At 38.2% G+C, this 18,411-nt stretch overlaps 1 protein-coding gene across 3 annotated transcripts in view; it reads left to right on the plus strand.

Annotated features, from left to right (window-relative positions):
• Nucleotides 1–232: 232 nt before the first annotated feature.
• Nucleotides 233–18,411, plus strand: part of LOC135472981 (dmX-like protein 2) — a 68,598-nt gene continuing 50,419 nt past the window's right edge. For all 3 annotated transcript variants that reach the window (XM_064752735.1, XM_064752736.1, XM_064752737.1), the window contains exons 1-7: nucleotides 233–364; nucleotides 12,704–12,829; nucleotides 14,704–14,775; nucleotides 15,069–15,147; nucleotides 16,226–16,442; nucleotides 17,210–17,276; nucleotides 17,581–17,620. In XM_064752735.1, the coding sequence (XP_064608805.1) occupies nucleotides 278–364; nucleotides 12,704–12,829; nucleotides 14,704–14,775; nucleotides 15,069–15,147; nucleotides 16,226–16,442; nucleotides 17,210–17,276; nucleotides 17,581–17,620 (688 nt within the window). In that variant the 5' untranslated portion in view covers nucleotides 233–277. The remainder of the gene's footprint in view (nucleotides 365–12,703; nucleotides 12,830–14,703; nucleotides 14,776–15,068; nucleotides 15,148–16,225; nucleotides 16,443–17,209; nucleotides 17,277–17,580; nucleotides 17,621–18,411) is intronic.

An 18,411-nucleotide genomic window follows, 5' to 3' on the forward strand; every position in this document is an offset into this window, starting at 1 on the left:
GCTTTATGAAAAATAATTTATACTGCTCTTCACAGAATAACAGGAAAGAAAAAAGGTGTAGAATGAAAAAAATGTCTGATATTAGTTTGTGTTACCAAAACTGTGCTTAACGAGTGTCTTTTTTGGTTGGTATGCTGCTAAAACCCGCACCGTGCTGTGGCATGTCGTTCTTCAATGTCATTTCTCTCGAGACAAATCAAAATGGCGCCTACCTCTTACAGCGTAACATGACCAGAGTGGCGTTATTTTATTGTCCCTTCGGATTCTCAGCGTCAGAATGAATCGGCATCAAGTCCTCACAGGGGCATGTAACTATGGGGATCAGTGTTTTGCTGTTGGTAGCGTCGAAGGTGTCCATTTTACCGTAAGTACCGTGTTTACAACCGGTTGTAATGTTGTTTAATGTCATCTGTCAAACCAGCAACACTGTTCAATTCCATGCATCAGCAATTTGTGTTCCTTCCCTTCTTGACAGCCTCGAGAGACATTTAAATATCCGTCAGTTTTTACAGCGAATTCTAGATTGCCAAATCGAATATTGATTCGGTTTACAAATTGCCTTTGCTTAAGATTGCTTAACATGCGAAATCATCATGTGCATGGATGGGGTGATTTGAAGAACTCTCTGGATTAGGCCTACTTGTATACATGTACATAAGGCTAAGGACTTTACAATTTGATGTAATACTAGCTCATTACAAGATGGTGATCTTCTGTACACTTGGTTTGTGAGTAGGTTTATTTGGTTATATTGCATTAGACATATGGAACCTTTAAAAAAGTAACTCGATTTGCTGAAAATAACAGGTTAGCTACTAATATTCATTGATTTCTGGGCCTGTATGATAATTCTGCATGTATTGTACATAACTAGCAGTGAACAAATTAGTCCAAATAGGTCAAAAGCTTCATAGCAAAATTTGGGAATTGTAGTGTATTTGTGCTGCCATGTGGTAGAGTGATGTCAGTTCATGTAAGAAGTTACTTTTCACAATAAACGACGCAGGTCACTGGCAGACAGCTAGTCAAAATTTCAGTGACTCCCATTACTGATTCTTCCCATGACGTCTAGGCTTATACTCAGTGAAAATACTTCAAAGATGGCAAAATGCATCACTCACCCTTATTTATTTATTTATTTGATTGGTGTTTTACGCCATACTCAAGAATATTTCACTTATACGACGGGGGCCAGCATTATGAACCCACAACCATCCGCAGGTTGCTGTAAGACCTTCCCACGTACGGCCGGAGAGGAAGCCAGCATGAGCTGGACTTGAACTCACAGCAACCGCATTGGTGAGAGGCTCCTGGGTCATTACGCTGCGCTAGCGCTTACCAACTGATCCACAGCGGTCCCCAGCTTTTAAAAATAGTGTTTTTAAGACCATTTTAAACTATAGTGACATAGTTGTCTCTTGAGTGTTGCTACTACGATTTTACATTTTAATTACAGCTGAACATCAAATGTTCTCTATTTTAGTATGCAGCAGTATGACAGTATTAGTGCAATTTATTACATACATAGATACAAGTATAGAGTCACAAGAGCAGATTCAGAGTAGATAGTACGTGTGGTAGTAAATTAGTACATGCGGGTTCATTGTGTATGGCAGTCAGTTATGTTGTTATCGGACAAGTTTGCATTACTGTGTATAAATACAGGTGTATCATGTTTATTGTTAAAACATGATGTATCATGTTTATTGTTAGGTGTTGACTTGGCAAAGTTAATTTTGTGGAGCATATGTCAACAGAGGTTTGCCGTTCACTGAGGACATGCATGTAACACTCGCAAGTTGACATTGAATCTATAACAGCCTTATTGTTACTGTTCACTAATTGGGAACAAGTTTCAACTTTCACACTATTTACATGTAGCTAATGAGTGTTGTGTTTTCAGTGGAAAACATGAATAATCACATTTCACATTGGCCTTTGGGTACATTATGTTAATTACCTAAATGAGCTGTGTTTGTTTTTTTTTCATAATTATAGGGACATATTACTGAAATCAGACCTCAGTATTAAACCTCAGTCTAGCAGTGATTTGCTGGACAGTGATTAGTAGGCACTACAGTCTACTCCATGGCTATGCATCCAGATCATTATCACAGGACAAATGATAGTTAAGTCTTAGGTGGCTATCCAGTGACACTTTACTATATACATGCAGCTAATTAAGAAGAATTTTTTAATAAGGAAATTTCTCAAGGACAGTGTTAAGTATCAAAAAAAAAGATAATAGAATAAAATAAAATAAATAATTAGAATAGAAAAAAAAAATATGACACCCATCTGGAGATTGGAGGCTGACTCTTTTTTAGGCTCTGGCAGTTAAAGTGCTGGCTCTAGAAATGTCTCAGGCCAGGATATGTATATGAGGTCATGTATGAGGTCAAATTGTGTGTTCAGATCCTGTTGTCTCTGATTTGGCTGTGGCTTTATAGTGAGGGAGTTTGTCAGGTACATGTACATGTATGAGGTCAAATTGTGTGTTCAGATCCTGTTGTCTCTGATTTGTCTGTGGCTTTATAGTGAGGGAGTTTGTCAGGTACATGTACATATATGAGGTCAAATTGTGTGTTCAGATCCTGTTGTCTCTGATTTGTCTGTGGCTTTATAGTGAGGGAGTTTGTCAGGTACATGTACATATATGAGGTCAAATTGTGTGTTCAGATCATGTTGTCTCTGATTTGGCTGTGGCTTTATAGTGAGGGAGTTTGTCAGGTACATGTACATATATGAGGTCAGATTGTGTGTTCAGATCATGTTGTCTCTGATTTGGCTGTGGCTTTATAGTGAGGGAGTTTGTCAGGTACATGTACATATATGAGGTCAAATTGTGTGTTCAGATCATGTTGTCTCTGATTTGTCTGGCTTTATAGTGAGGGAGTTTGTCAGGTACATGTACATATATGAGGTCAAATTGTGTGTTCAGATCATGTTGTCTCTGATTTGTCTGTGGCTTTATAGTGAGGGAGTTTGTCAGGTACATGTACATGTATGAGGTCAAATTGTGTGTTCAGATCATGTTGTCTCTGATTTGTCTGTGGCTTTATAGTGAGGGAGTTTGTCAGGTACATGTACATATATGAGGTCAGATTGCATGTTCAGATCATGTTGTCTCTGATTTGGCTGTGGCTTTATAGTGAGGGAGTTTGTCAGGTACATGTACATGTATGAGGTCAAATTGCGTGTTCAGATCATGTTGTCTCTGATTTGTCTGTGGCTTTATAGTGAGGGAGTTTGTCAGGTACATGTACATATATGAGGTCAAATTGTGTGTTCAGATCATGTTGTCTCTGATTTGTCTGTGGCTTTATAGTGAGGGAGTTTGTCAGGTACATGTACATGTATGAGGTCAAATTGTGTGTTCAGATCATGTTGTCTCTGATTTGGCTGTGGCTTTATAGTGAGGGAGTTTGTCAGGTACATGTACATATATGAGGTCAAATTGCATGTTCAGATCATGTTGTCTCTGATTTGGCTGTGGCTTTATAGTGAGGGAGTTTGTCAGGTACATGTACATGTTTGAGGTCAAATTGTGTGTTCAGATCATGTTGTCTGTGGTTTGGCTGTGACTTTATAGTGAGGGAGTTTGTCAGGTACATGTACATGTTTGAGGTCAAATTGTGTGTTCAGATCATGTTGTCTCTGATTTGGCTGTGGCTTTATAGTGAGGGAGTTTGTCAGGTACATGTATCTGGCACAGATTAGTGCTTTTTTTCTTCTACCAGCCCATAAACATTATTTCTGTTCTTGAGTTTGTTTTTTTAACATCAGTTGAATAATTAAATAAATAGATATGAAGATGTAAATTACACCTCTGTCAACCAAGGGCACAAGATTTGTGAGTTGAGTCCTGGCCTCGGACGGGGAATTTGTAGATAGCCCACCTAGTTGGTCATGGCACCCACCTCGTTGATCATGGCGCCCACCTCGTTGATCATGGCGCCCACCTCTTTGGTCATGCCGCCCATCTCGTTAGTCATGGCGCCCACCTCGTTGGTCATGGCGCCCACCTCGTTGGTCATGGCGCCCACCTCGTTGGTCATGGCGCCCACCTCGTTGATCATGGCGCCCACCTCGTTAGTCATGCCGCCCACCTCGTCAGTCATGCCGCCCACCTCGTTGGTCATGGCGCCCACCTTGTTGATCATGCCACCCACCTCGTTGGTCATGCCGCCCACCTCGTTGGTCATGGCGCCCACCTTGTTGGTCATGGCGCCCACCTTGTTGGTCATGGCGCCCACCTCGTTGGTCATGGCGTCCACCTCGTTGATCATGGCGCCCATCTCGTGGGTCATGGGGCCATTAGTGCAGCCCTGTGGAATTCCACTTGTCTTGTGTCATTTGGTATGCAAGATTTGTGGGAAAATTTGTGAGTAATTTGTCAAAACTTGGTGGTTTATCCAGGCACTTTGGTTTTCTTTACCCATAAAACTGACTGCCTTTCATTCTGTACATGCATAAGTCCAAAATGTTTTATTATTTCATCATGATATTAAACAATCAAATAATGGAAAAATTCAGCCATGTGCACTTTCTATTGACAGAAATGTTCCTTGTCAGAACCATGTATACTAATGTGTATAAGGGTCTGTTGAGGAAGAGTGTCAGACATCTTCAGAAAGCATCAGCACACCTCCATGAACGGCAGACATTTTTAAGGTTTATTAAAACACCGTCAGGGAAAAGGTGAAACCGAAATATGTAAACTACTATGGAGTGCTTGTTGTTTTTTAGAGCAGTTTAACCTGAGGCCTCTGCCCAGTTTCATCTCACAGTAATGCTGGCTGTTGTCGTATAAGTGAAATGTTCTTGAGTACTGTGTAAAACATCAGTGAAATAAATAACAAATATATAAATCTTAGAGCAGTTACATTGTACATACCTGTATCTTATGATGTATGACACAAGTCTTTTGTGCAAAGTCATTCAGTGGAAATATGGAAACCAGAATGAAGTGCTTGTTTTTTTCCCTCCGAGTTGCATGTTTGACGAGTCTTCCATGTGTAAGTCGAACGTTTAATAAAAGCATAACGTGAACTCTTTCACAAATACTTGTGCATGCAGTTTATGGTCATCGTAGACCAAGACACGGTTTCAGTTTTGTCCGAAGAGTCATATGCTGATTACATGAACTGTTTTTGTGTTCAAAAAGCAGTTTATGGTCATCGTAGACCAAGAAACGTTTTCAGTTTTGTCCGAAGAGTCATATGCTGATTACATGAACTGTTTTTGTGCATGCAGTTTATGGTCATCGTAAACCAAGACACGTTTTCAGTTTTGTCCGAAGAGTCATATGCTGATTACATGAACTGTTTTTGTGTTCAAAAAGCAGTTTATGGTCATCGTAGACCAAGAAACGTTTTCAGTTTTGTCCGAAGAGTCATATGCTGATTACATGAACTGTTTTTGTGCATGCAGTTTATGGTCATCGTAAACCAAGACACGTTTTCAGTTTTGTCCGAAGAGTCATATGCTGATTACATGAACTGTTTTTGTGTTCAAAAAGCAGTTTATGGTCATTGTAAACCAAGACACGTTTTCAGTTTTGTCCGAAGAGACAGAAACATTTGCTGATTACATGAACTGTTTTTGTGCATGCAGTTTATGGTCATTGTAGACCAAGACACGTTTTCAGTTTTGTCCGAAGAGACAGAAACATATGCTGATTACATGAACTGTTTTTGTGCATGCAGTTTATGGTCATCGTAGACCAAGACACGTTTTCAGTTTTGTCCGAAGAGACAGAAACATATGCTGATTACATGAACTGTTTTTGTGCATGCAGTTTATGGTCATCGTAGACCAAGACACGTTTTCAGTTTTGTCCGAAGAGTCATATGCTGATTACATGAACTGTTTTTGTGCATGCAGTTTATGGTCATCGTAAACCAAGACACGGTTTCAGTTTTGTCCGAAGAGTCATATGCTGATTACATGAACTGTTTTTGTGCATGCAGTTTATGGTCATCGTAGACCAAGACACGGTTTCAGTTTTGTCCGAAGAGTCATATGCTGATTACATGAACTGTTTTTGTGTTCAAAAAGCAGTTTATGGTCATCGTAGACCAAGACACGGTTTCAGTTTTGTCCGAAGAGTCATATGCTGATTACATGAACTGTTTTTGTGTTCAAAAAGCAGTTTATGGTCATCGTAAACCAAGAAACTGTTTCAGTTTTGTCCGAAGAGTCATATGCTGATTACATGAACTGTTTTTGTGCATGCAGTTTATGGTCATCGTAGACCAAGACATGGTTTCAGTTTTGTCCGAAGAGTCATATGCTGATTACATGAACTGTTTTATGTTCAGCTGATTTTTGGACACATTTTTATTGCAAGCAGTAGTTTGATTTTCGCTGTCAAAATCTTATTGACTGCACAGGTTTGTTGCTAGGGGCAATGCATGTGATCGTATAACCAGTCTAGATCGTATGTCCAGTCTAAATGCACAGAACTGAGCTCCAAGCTGTGTGAAAAAACCTCAGTCTTTGCTGTTGCGCTGGATTACTGATCTTTGCTTTATGTGCATTACTGTGTAGAGAAAGAAAGACATTCCTCATTATTTAGTCCAAAAATGCATCAGAAAAATGTTCAGAATTTACTTCAGAAATGCTAAAAATCTCGAAATTATGAGTATGGTGTATAGTTTCCTCTTTTTCATCCCTTGGTCTGTCTCATCCTTGCCATATCAGCACTTATCTGCTTTGTTAATTTTCCACCCATTCTGTTAATTTTCCACCTCCCAGTTTTACAGGCACTTTGTTAATTTTTGTTGACCTCTTGTGACCTTTTCAGGTGAAATATTTCATGTTATCTGTTACATGCATGTTGTTTCCAGGGGAGTTGGATGTACACTCTTTCACCAGTTGAACTTTTGGGTATGATTTTATTCTCCCGGGATAAATGCCAGCTTGTCACTCTATCTGGTATTTGAAACTTTCTTGTGGGTATAGTGGCCAGTTCACAATGGTGGCTTTCTAGTTTGCTAAAGAGTGATCCGTGGGCGAAAGCACCCACACCACGGAGTATTGATCAATTTTACCTTGGTAAAAACCATGGCTGATCAGTGGGTTAAAATTCTGAGCCAGAACCTGCCTACATGTGTTGCTGAGCTCTAGAATGTTTGCTGCTTTCTTCATTTTTAATGCTGCCAAATCAGCATGTGTGCCCAACATTCCTTGTTGGCCTGGTGTTCGTTATAATGCCCAAGAGCAGAATTTCCACAGGTACTGTACAAAAATAAGACTTGGATGCAGTGAAGGCATTAGCGGTGTGATGTGATTTCACTGGGACTTGATTTACAATATCCTGTGCTTCATAGGGGCAGAGTGACATGGCAATGTCTGCATCCCGGTTCCATAAAACACCTAAATACACATAATTAGTGGAATGCCAATTACCCAAGTTGTATTCAGTGATATGCTTGAACCAGACCACTCAACCTTACTGTGACAGTGTAATGGATACAGACTCTAATATAACCATGTCACGCATCCACAGATTTGTCTTAAAGCTTTTGAGATTCTCTTGTATCATTTGCCCATGCTGGCCTCCTCTCTGACTTGTATGTGGGAAGGCATGCCAGCAACTTGCGAATGGTCAAGGGTTTCCCCAGGGCTCTACCAAGTGACCAGCAGGCCCTCAGGGCTCAGAATGTGTTCCTCCCACCATAGTGCTTGCCACCATCATATAAGTGAAATATTCTTGAGTACGACGTAAAACACCAATAAAATAAATAAATAAAAAAGTAAGATGTATCATTTCAATTCCTGCTGTATGCATCAGGTCCAAGGTAAAGTACTCAAGCCATTGATAGATAGTACTTATAATTCCGATCTTTTTACTCTGAGCAATACAGCTGTAATGGTCTCAACTTTCTTCAAAGACACCTTAAACGTCTGCCATTTGAAAATGTCTTTAAACAATAGGGAAAGCAAAATACTCGAGCATCATAGAAACTTTCAAACCTTCTAAGATTTTTTTTTTTCTGGAGTTTCCAGCCAACAGATTTTGACCTCCATTTTCACTTAACAAACCTTTTTATCAATTGGAAAATGGCAATCATGACACTGGATTGGTGATTGACTGCAAGAGGAACAGGACAGCTCTTGTCAGGATTTGAACCAGTGTCCTTTGGGACAGTTATATGTATCTGTACATGCACTTAATTTTTATTGCCTTAATGTGGACGATATATTTACAGAAATTATGAAAGTTTGGGTCAGTTTCTAGTCTGATGAGTCTGGCCTGTTGCATATCATCAGTGTCGCTTAACAGTTGGAAATGGTTGTTAGTTGAAATCAAGCCTTTCGGTGATGTTCACATGGTATGTCTTTCTAAAATGGAAAAAGAAGAAAAATTGGAGGTGGCTTAAAAACCTTTGAGCCTGTTTGCTTGCATTACTCCTAGGGTTTTAATAGTTTGGGTTTCCAAGCTGTCCATTATCCACCCACATGAACATGTACATGTATGTCATTATCAGCTTAAAGTTACACATACTTTATGTTTCCTATATACATGTGTATTTACATTGCGTGTATGTAAAATGAAACTTTAGGGCCTACATGTACTTTCAGAAAACTTTGTAAATCAATTACCAAGGCTACAATCTCCATTCTAGTTAGATCTCTTCTCGTGGCTTGTCTGTGGTTGGGATTTGTCAGGTACCTGAACGTCTTCAGGTGTGATGGTTTTCTCAGCTGGTTCACTTATCCGGTGTTCTGGGAGGTGTGGAGTGTACACATTGATTAATACCAGGAATGGTGACTGAAGTTTGGACTGGGGAAGCTGAGAAAGTTGATCTTGCCTGGAAATGACAAGTAACGATCAAGTGACCGTGTTAACGCCAGCAGTGGGTCTTCATTTGTTGGCTGAACTTGGAATTCCATGGTTGTCTGGCTTGCTCTGTTGTTAGCCTGTGTCTGAGATTTGATTGGGGTGTTGTACTTCAAGAGCTGTCTGAAGACTGGATACCTGCGTTTATGGTACTTGCACAGTATTAACTTGTATATACATGTATATTCAGTACCCTCATGCCTATTTCCTCTTAAGTTGTATGTGGGAAGGTCTGTCAGCAACCTGCGGATTGTCGTGGGTTTCCAACCACCATAATGTTGGCCACTGTTGTATAAGTGAAATATTCTGGAGTATGGCATAAGACACAAATCAAATATATATATATATATATATATATATATATATACCATGCCATACCATACTTAACTGAGCACAGTCTACTACAACGGACTCCACAGAGCTGATTCTGTGGAAATTGATGTATTCTGGCAATGTAACTTTAAATTTGATACAGGGAATATTATCACGCTAACGTAACACAATGAATCTCTTGTGGTATGCTTGATAAATGATATAATTATCCATAAAAAATATATATCTGTTAAAAGTTTGACAGATTAGTTTTCATGATAGTTCCCCTTTGTACTGTTTTCCCCATTGTAGATCAGTTCAAGACTTCAATCATTTAGTGTATTTAATTTATATGCAGTCACATCACACAGTACGGGTATATGGATGGACATTGTGGCGAGGGCCTACAGTGCAGCAGTGTGTTAACCAGAAATTGGCACTAAAGTTGTTCATCCTAGACATCCTAGCATCTCCTATGGCTGCCATGTTAAATTGGATAATTTTAGCGAGTTGTTTCAGAAAAGTGGTAGTGCTTAACAGTTCTGCACTCTTGGCTTGCTGACACCATGCATTGCCAACCTCTGCATATTGCTAAGGATGTGTAATTAACTAAAACGTTGCCATTAAGCTTGCAGATCTTAACAGCTACCCAAAATTAGATGTATTAGTATAGTACTAACATCTGAATTACAATTACCTCAACTTTAACATGTATGTATCTACAGTATGTAGTCTCATTTGAATCAGTGAATACTGGGTAAAGAATATATGTGACTTAATTGATGTGAGACATTATAATTTCACATCAGACGATTAGTTTCTGTGATTTTAGAATTTGACCTGTATATGTACATAGCCAGAATTAATTCCATGTACTACTTAATCATGTTTTGCAAGGGCATTTATTTTCCAGATAACATTGTGCTACTGTGTGTATAGCTTGATTAGTTTTCAGTCTTGCCTTACATTTGGTGAAGGCTAGGGTTACATGTGCTTGTCTGCCACCAATATGGTGTACACATTATTAGTCTCTGTGTCACAGGTTGAAAAGTTCATGTTTAACTTGCCAATGGTCCGTGGTTTCCTCCTTTTTGTGAATCAATTTTTTGTATCTTTTCTCTTCTGGTGCTATAACCTTGCAGACATCTATTACGAAAACTTAATTTACAAGGTTTTGTGAATGTAGGCCCTGGTTTTCTCCATAGACTGAGTAAGTTGAAAAAGTACATGACATATTTTAGACATCAGTCAAATAAATAAATTATATATATATATATATTGAATTTAAGTACACACACTATATGTTACCTGTTATATTTGTTACATTTAAAAATCCACAATGTTTAAGTATGTATTCGTATACAAATCACACTGATGTACATGTATCTGTGTCTGAAATCATGTAAATCAAGCTCAGGTGTGATTAATCAGATTAAAGTTTGCAGAGATAACAAGGTGGCAAGCTTGACGAGCAAGGCCACAGGTGTTAACATTGACTGACGTCTGATAAGTGTGTCTGAAGACGAAGGTTAAATGTGAATTCCTGTCACACATAGGTAAACATGGCAGATGTCAGGATGCATGTACATTACAAGTTACAAATATGTACATATATTCACATCAGCAACATGACTGTGCTGTTACTAGCATTTGATCTGAGATCAGCATTTTGTAAAAGCAATATAATGATGCCCATGTGAATTTGGTAGGGTGTAAGTTGTAGAATGCTTGAGAGTAAAGGAGGTAAATGTACATGTGTGTCTACTATAAGTAGTTGGTGACAGGCCTATAGGGCCAATTGACCAAAAAGCCATTTCTGACTTAAATCAAAGTTTAAAACCTCTTTACATTTCTTAGTGTTTGGTTCTGGAAGTAGAAATTAGTACACTTTTGTCTGTAGCTAAAGCTGATGAGGTGGGAAAAATTCTAATTTCTAAAGCCGAAAAATATGATGAACTTTATGATCATATTGCAATTTTTGACTGAAGTCAGAAATGGCTTTGTGCAATCATCCCATGTTCAGGAAGACTTCATAAACACAGTACATGAAGCTCTTCATGTACACCTACATGTGTATATAAATGATCAGCAGTTTTGTATGTGAATACAACATTTATATGTGAATGCAACATTTGTATGTGATTACTACATTTGTATGTGAATACTACATTTGTATGTGAATACAACATTAACATGTAAATATAACATTTACATGTAGATGCAACACTGAGGTGTAATTTATTTTTTGTAAAAGAACATTTACATGCAGTGCTGTATATTTTATGGATTGACAGCTGTTTGTTAATGTGTGTTCTTAGTTACAGTCACAGGGCTAACATTCTGTTAACCAGACAATTAACTATTCTGCACGCATGCATGTTTGAAGACGTGAAGTAGTCATGTGACTGCTTCTACCGCACAATGGCACTTGCATTATTTATATCCTCAGTTCTTATTGCTCACTCATGATGGGTATATTGTATTTTCACTTTCATTTTTCTCCCAGGAATACAGGAATTATGTTAAAAACAATTGTACATGTGCCTTTTTACATCTTACAGTGTTAACTTATTTAATATTTGAATGAAAAGACTCTTACAGTTATTTATTGTGATATGTAATTAAAAGATATGATCCAATAAAAAATTACACTGGTTTCTCTGAAACTGTTTTCCTTTTATAAGTCAACAAACATTGCAACCCAGATTTTTTTTAAATGATGAAGCCAAATAATTTCTTTTATTTGAAACAGTTTAATAGCCCATTAAAGTCTTTCACAATGCACACATGTTCTATTGAGAACATTGGCTGTGGGGTGAAGATGGAAGAAGCAGATACCAGCTGTTCATGAAGGAAGTATCAGTGAACTGGGATACCAGTATATCAAACCTGACTGTCAGTATGCATCTGCTCTATTGGCCTTATGACTTAACCTCAAAACAGCCTCAGATGAAATCGTGCACGAATCTTGAATAAGTGATGAATAAGTTGGGCATCTGGTACATTGTACCCTAGACACATGATGAACCCAGGCTGTTCAAGCTGATCCCTAATCTATCAATCAGTCTGTCATTCATCTGAAAGTACGTTAAGCTGAATATACATGTACATGTATACAGTTATTTGCTGTAAAAGTGGATATTTTACAGATCATATTGTTGTCTATACTCTTCAGTCTGTGGTGTGACATTCATTTACTTGTATCAGTAGCTTACATGTAGCAGTATAGTGTCTTTCGAATCAGTTTCAGTTTCTTAATCAGAAAATCATGATATTGTTAGTCATCACAAATTACACGGAAATCAAAAATATGTTTAGCACCAGTGTACTTGTGTGTATGTGGTTGACATCAGACGTGCACATGTACATATATGGAGTCTATACAGGACATATGTACATATATATATATATATATAGATATACAGCTGTATATGTCAGCACATAATTACATGCACATGTATGCATTAAATTCAGCGACATCTCATAATCCATCTGCCATCAACTGCAACTCATCTCAGTCTTGTGTGTTTTGGTACATTTTAGGCTTATGCAACGGGCTGTGATATAGTGATATTGGCCAATGACTTTCAGCGGGTACAGATTATTCCAGGCGTGACCCACGGCAATATCAAGGTCAGCTGTATCGACTGTTCGACCGATACAGGGAAGGTAAGCGCTACAGATCAAGGCTCTTTACTGGGATGAAAACAAAGCTTTTGTGTGGAATAAAACCATGTATAAAGGCCTGTGCTAGTTAATTGTTTGTTTATTCATAACCTCATTGAGGAAATCAGTTGTTTTTAAAGTTCAATTTCATTCTGTGTTCATTCATTTCATTCATGCACTAAAATATGCAAATATGCAAGAAAAAAATGAAGTGAAATAAAACTGGAAATCCCTCCTTTTATTTTGTCCAGTCTTGATATTTTAATAATTTTGCTGTTTTTCAGGGCTTTCCTATCATATAAACATGTCATCAACAGGAAAAATTGCTTAGTCAGTCTACAGTTTTCAAGAATTAGCCGATTTTCAAGTTTTTGTTGTATTTTTTTTTTATTCTGCCAGTAAAACAACAAATGTAAAATTTGTGTGACCTAATTATTAATTAATAATTATTTATTTGCAAACTTGAGGTTTGTTATTTCCAAGAAAAAATATTGTAAAAGATGATACAATCCCACATGTATTTTAATTAAATTCATTCCAGAAGGTGATCAGAAACTATACTTTAATTAACTGTGGCATTATGTAGTCCAAGATTATTAATACAATACGTGTACATACTTTGTCGTATAATTTAAATTTTAGACACTTCACATACACGTGGAGGGGCCTCCGTGGCTCAGTTGGTTAGCGCGCTAGCGCAGCGTAATGACCCAGGAGTCTCTCACCAATGTGGTCGCTGTGAGTTCAAGTCCAGCTCATGCTGGCTTCCTCTCCAGCCGTACGTGGGAAGGTCTGACAGCAACCTGCGGATGGTCGTGGGTTTCCCCCGGGCTCTGCCCAGTTTCCACCCACTATAATGCTGGCCGCCGTTGTATAAGTGAAATATTCCTGAGTACGGTGTAAAACACCAATCAAATAAATAAATAAATAAACATACATGTGCATTGTGTACTATGGATTTGCCATGTTGACTTTCCAGCATTAATATGAAGTTCTATTTGTCATCTCCCATGTCTTAGACATGTGTATTGTCATTGATTGTATGAATATATACAGTGTAATCACATAAGAAAGACTTGTACATGATAATATATTAAAGTTATTCAAAATCATAATATACTTGAATGACATACAGGATGGAAGAATCAGGTGGCTGCATGTGTTTCAAATCAGCTGTATCATTATATGTACTCTCAGTCCAGGGACCATTACAACATTATGGAAGCTGTATAACTTCATTGTGCAAGGGGAATGTGTAACTGTAAATGGTGTTTAATTAAGATGACAAGATGGTGGCCCTTTTACTCTTCTGAAAGATTATTTGGAATAAAGATGCAATGGACGTAATTAATTGTTTAATACCAGGTGCAGTAGAAATGTACATTTTCAACATGCTGTTGATCTGTACTTATATGTATACATGTACATGTACATAAATGTTATTTGCTTTATTTTATTTATTTACTTGATTGGTGTTTTGCGCAATATTCAAGAATATTTCATGTATACGATAGTTGTTTTAAGATTTTGTCTACCTCAAATCTTATGATAACTGCACAGCTACAAAATGTACCCGCACATGTGTATAATACCTAGGATTTCTTGCCACCACTGTTTATTAAAAGTTGGTGGCAATAAGCAGTTAATAGCCTTTAAGGTGTGGCTGTTTAAAGGTTGTCTTGCATAAAATTAGAGATTATATGTATATATATTGAGTTTGCTTTGTAGCAAAAATGTATGTGTGCGTGTGTGTCAAATATAGAAAAGTTTGTATGCTATTTGCCGATGGTCGGTGGTTTAATGCAGGCACCAGAGTGTATGACGTACGTGTACAGCATGAGACTACATGTAAATGAAAATCTGCTGAAATTTTTCAGGTTGCAGCCTCCTATCACACTAAGGTGTACATATTTGAGCCTACTCCACTGATTCATCATGACAGTTCACATGTAAGCATATATTACAATGATTTGATCATTACTTAGTGTAATTTTTTAATTTTTATGTTTGACTTCTGGGTATGTTATTTCCAATTCCAGACAGACGAAAGTCTTTCAAGCAGGCTGTGTATACATGTACACTAATTTGTCATGAATTATTGTAACAACCTGCAAATGAACAAAGACAAAAGAGAAATGACTGGCCTGATGTTCAGCCACATGTTTTGTGGATGCCAAGCTCTTCCTTAAACATGCATCTTATTGACATTGTATTCTGTACCTTGTATGTTTTGCTCTCTCAGAAACTTGACTATAAGTGGTTCAGGACTGCAGTGATTACGACTGACAGCTTTGTCAACTGCTTGAGTTGGAACCTTGATGGTAAGCTGAATGGTGTCTGATACATGCATGTGTATTGAAATGTGTACTTGGGTGTTGCTGTTCTTGCTGAAGCCATCACAGGTGTTGGTGGTGTTCATAATCTAAGTAAACTATTATACACTTCTTGAACCATATGGAAGGCCTATAGAAAGTGTCTGGCCCGAATGTACTAGAATTTGATCAGTGTGGTTTCATGTTGACTGTGCAAATTAAGTGCCATGGTCATTTCATTGTTTCTGCTAGATTTCCCTAGGCTTTACTCAGTTTCCTTGTAGGCCCTTTACCGTGTCTTTCCTAGGTTCTTCAAAATATGTGCATAGGTCCTGCCTGGTTCCTGCATAGGTTATTCATAGTATTCTTGTAAATCATGTCCGGTTTCCACATAGATTCTTTACAGTCTCCACATGGGCAAAAGGTCTGGTTCTTGCATAGGTTCTTCACAGTGTGCCCATAGGCCCTGTCTGGCTTCTACATATTCTCTTCACAGTGTGCCCATAGGCCCTGTCCTGTTCCATCGTAAGTTCTTCACAACATCCCCAAGTGTCTTGTCCTGTTTCCTCATACGTTCTTCACTGTATCCTCATGTACCCTGTCAGGTTTCTTCATAGGTTCTTCCTAGTATCCTCATAGACCCTTTCCAGTTTCCTCCTGTGTTCCTCACAATATCCCCATAGGCCCTTTCTGGTTTTCTCATAAGTTCGTCATAATATCCCCAATGGCCCTTCTCCGGTTTTCTGATAGGTTCTTCCCATTATGTCAGTCAATTTTCCTTCGGCTTGAGTGTTTGAGCAGACTTGGGGTGCTCTCAGTATTCACTATTACTACAAGATGGGGAGGGGAATGTAATACGATGTGTAAACATAGAGCCAAGCATCTAGTTGTTAGTTTATCTTTGTTTTATTTCGGAACAAAATAAGGTGCTAGGTTATACATGTGACTTTGTGCTCGCGGTCATTTAGAGCCCTGGGATGATCTGAACGTTAATTGTCAGGAAAATTAAAATCCTGAAATATGTCCAGTTATTTTCACAGTTTGTGAAATCCATGTATGTCTCACATTGGTCATGTTCGGGTTCCAGGTTCTAAACTGCTGACAGGAGGGGACCAGATCCAGCTATGGGAGCACTCACTCACCACTGTACAGCCAGAGGCTCAGGGTCCCATACGCTTCCACGTGGGGGAGACAGTGCCTGAGGATGAGGTGTTGGAGTCCCACAGTGCCCCCGTGTCACCCCCACCCTCTGATGAGGACAAGGGCAATGTCATGGGGGGCTGGGGAGTGGCCTGGTCATGCCGGTCAGTTGTATAAAAGTGTATCAAACTTTAGCATTTTCACAGTCTGCAAACAGTGGTAGCTGTGTAAAATTTTGAGCAAGAGAAGGGACATGTATATTGGTTCTGGTAAGAACAAATCTTAAATTGCTATTTAGAAGCTGTCTCACCCTGTGTAGTTACTGGTTACTTACTTACTATTGTATATGAAGCATACATACGTGTAGTTGAAAAAAAGTGCTGCATTTACACTGAAAATTAGCCTGAAATATGCTAATAAACAAAGGTCATAAAATATGACATTAAGTTGAAAGCTACATTTCTGCAGAGTGATATCACATTGCCTTCCAGATGTTAAACCCCAAGCACTCACTCACTCACTCACTCACTCACTCACTCACTCACTTACATTACCTTCCTCACAAACTCTGGAACGAGTAACTTACTCATGGACAAAATTTTAGGTGAGCACATTATGGGGGTACATTATGGGGTATTGGCAAATTTTCCTCTCACAAAAGGTGGCGCTAGTGTGACAGAGGACTTTGGTTGGGCGACTTGAAATGTGTTGCGTGTTGCCGTTTCATCCGTGACGTATTTGGTCTACCCACTGTGACGTCGCGCTGTTGATGCTGTGGTGGTAAGTCTAGCGTCATTGAAATGACAAAATATGCCCCATTTCGGACTTCTGTCGGCATCCCATTCATTTTGTGCTGTGAGCATGTAAATGCCAGATGGATGTACATGTACATATGTTTTGTCTTGCATGACGTGATCATTATCTGTTTCAGACCAGCAACACCTGTGTTCCATCTTAAGTTTTCCCCAGATGGCCTGCTCTTTGCCTCTGCAGGACAGGTAAATAGACATGTAAAAAAAAATAAATAAATAAATAAACATCTGTTTGTTTGTCTACTGCTTCAAACTGTTGGTAATTTAAGAGGGCTACACTTGGGTCAGACTATCAGCCACTGACCACTGAAGTCAAAGGTTTGTTGGTATGGTATAGTTTTGCATTTTAATAGTACGTAGTTAATAATTTTAACGCTAACAATATTTCTTGTCTTCTTTGTTTTTATAGAAAATAAGGTCAAAGGAAGTAAGGCTATTATTTCATTAGATTGTAATTTTGTTCATTAATGGGTAATGTTTCTCATTTCAGGCTGACAGACTGGTTAAAATCTGGTATGAAAATAGAAAATGTAAGTACTTTACTATGTATAATTTTTCTGTTTTATTTTTTGTGTAAGAAAAAAAGAACATAAAAGAAAAACAATGTTTGGATTCACTTTAGAACCTACAAAACAACCCGTGTGACACTTAGTCCCAATTAGATACCTGTGACAGCATGGCAGATTGATTTCAGTTTTCATTTGAAAATGGCTGAAACCAGCTTTCTACCCATTTTTTCCTTCTCAGTGATACGTTGCACTTACATGTTTTTGTAGATATTAGGCAATGATGTGCTTTGGCGTGAAGAATGCCCAATTACATCATCTGTAGACATTACTGAATGGTGTTCGAGGCTGTTATCTATGTCAATAAAGGTTTTGTGGTCCAAGCAAATGATCTTGTTATTTTGTAAAATGATAAACAACTAAGTAATTTAGGGAATATACAATTTTTGTACAGCAATTCTTGTGTATGTCTTAAAGAGCAGAAATAGATAAATTTATTTATATAATTGGCGATTTCAAGTTCAGACTCTTTTGTTGCGAAAGGTAAAAACAGTCTTACTGTATCATATGACTTGGCGATAATGTTAGACAACCTTTGTTGATACTAATTTACCTGTCACTTGTTTCACTGTGTTGCGCAGGCACAAATGACACCTCTTACCTATAGGAAATCCTTAAGTTACCAAATGTTTAGCTTCTTAATTTCCTCCAATGTTTGTCTACTCTAAATAACTTTTTGTGAAACTTTCTTTAGTTATACCCATGCTACAGTAAATGTGATCAATAACAGTTGCCTCATTTTATGAAAGGTCACG

Source organism: Liolophura sinensis, chromosome 8 (assembly GCF_032854445.1).
Source record: "Liolophura sinensis isolate JHLJ2023 chromosome 8, CUHK_Ljap_v2, whole genome shotgun sequence".
NCBI classification, from domain to species: Eukaryota; Metazoa; Mollusca; class Polyplacophora; order Chitonida; family Chitonidae; genus Liolophura; species Liolophura sinensis.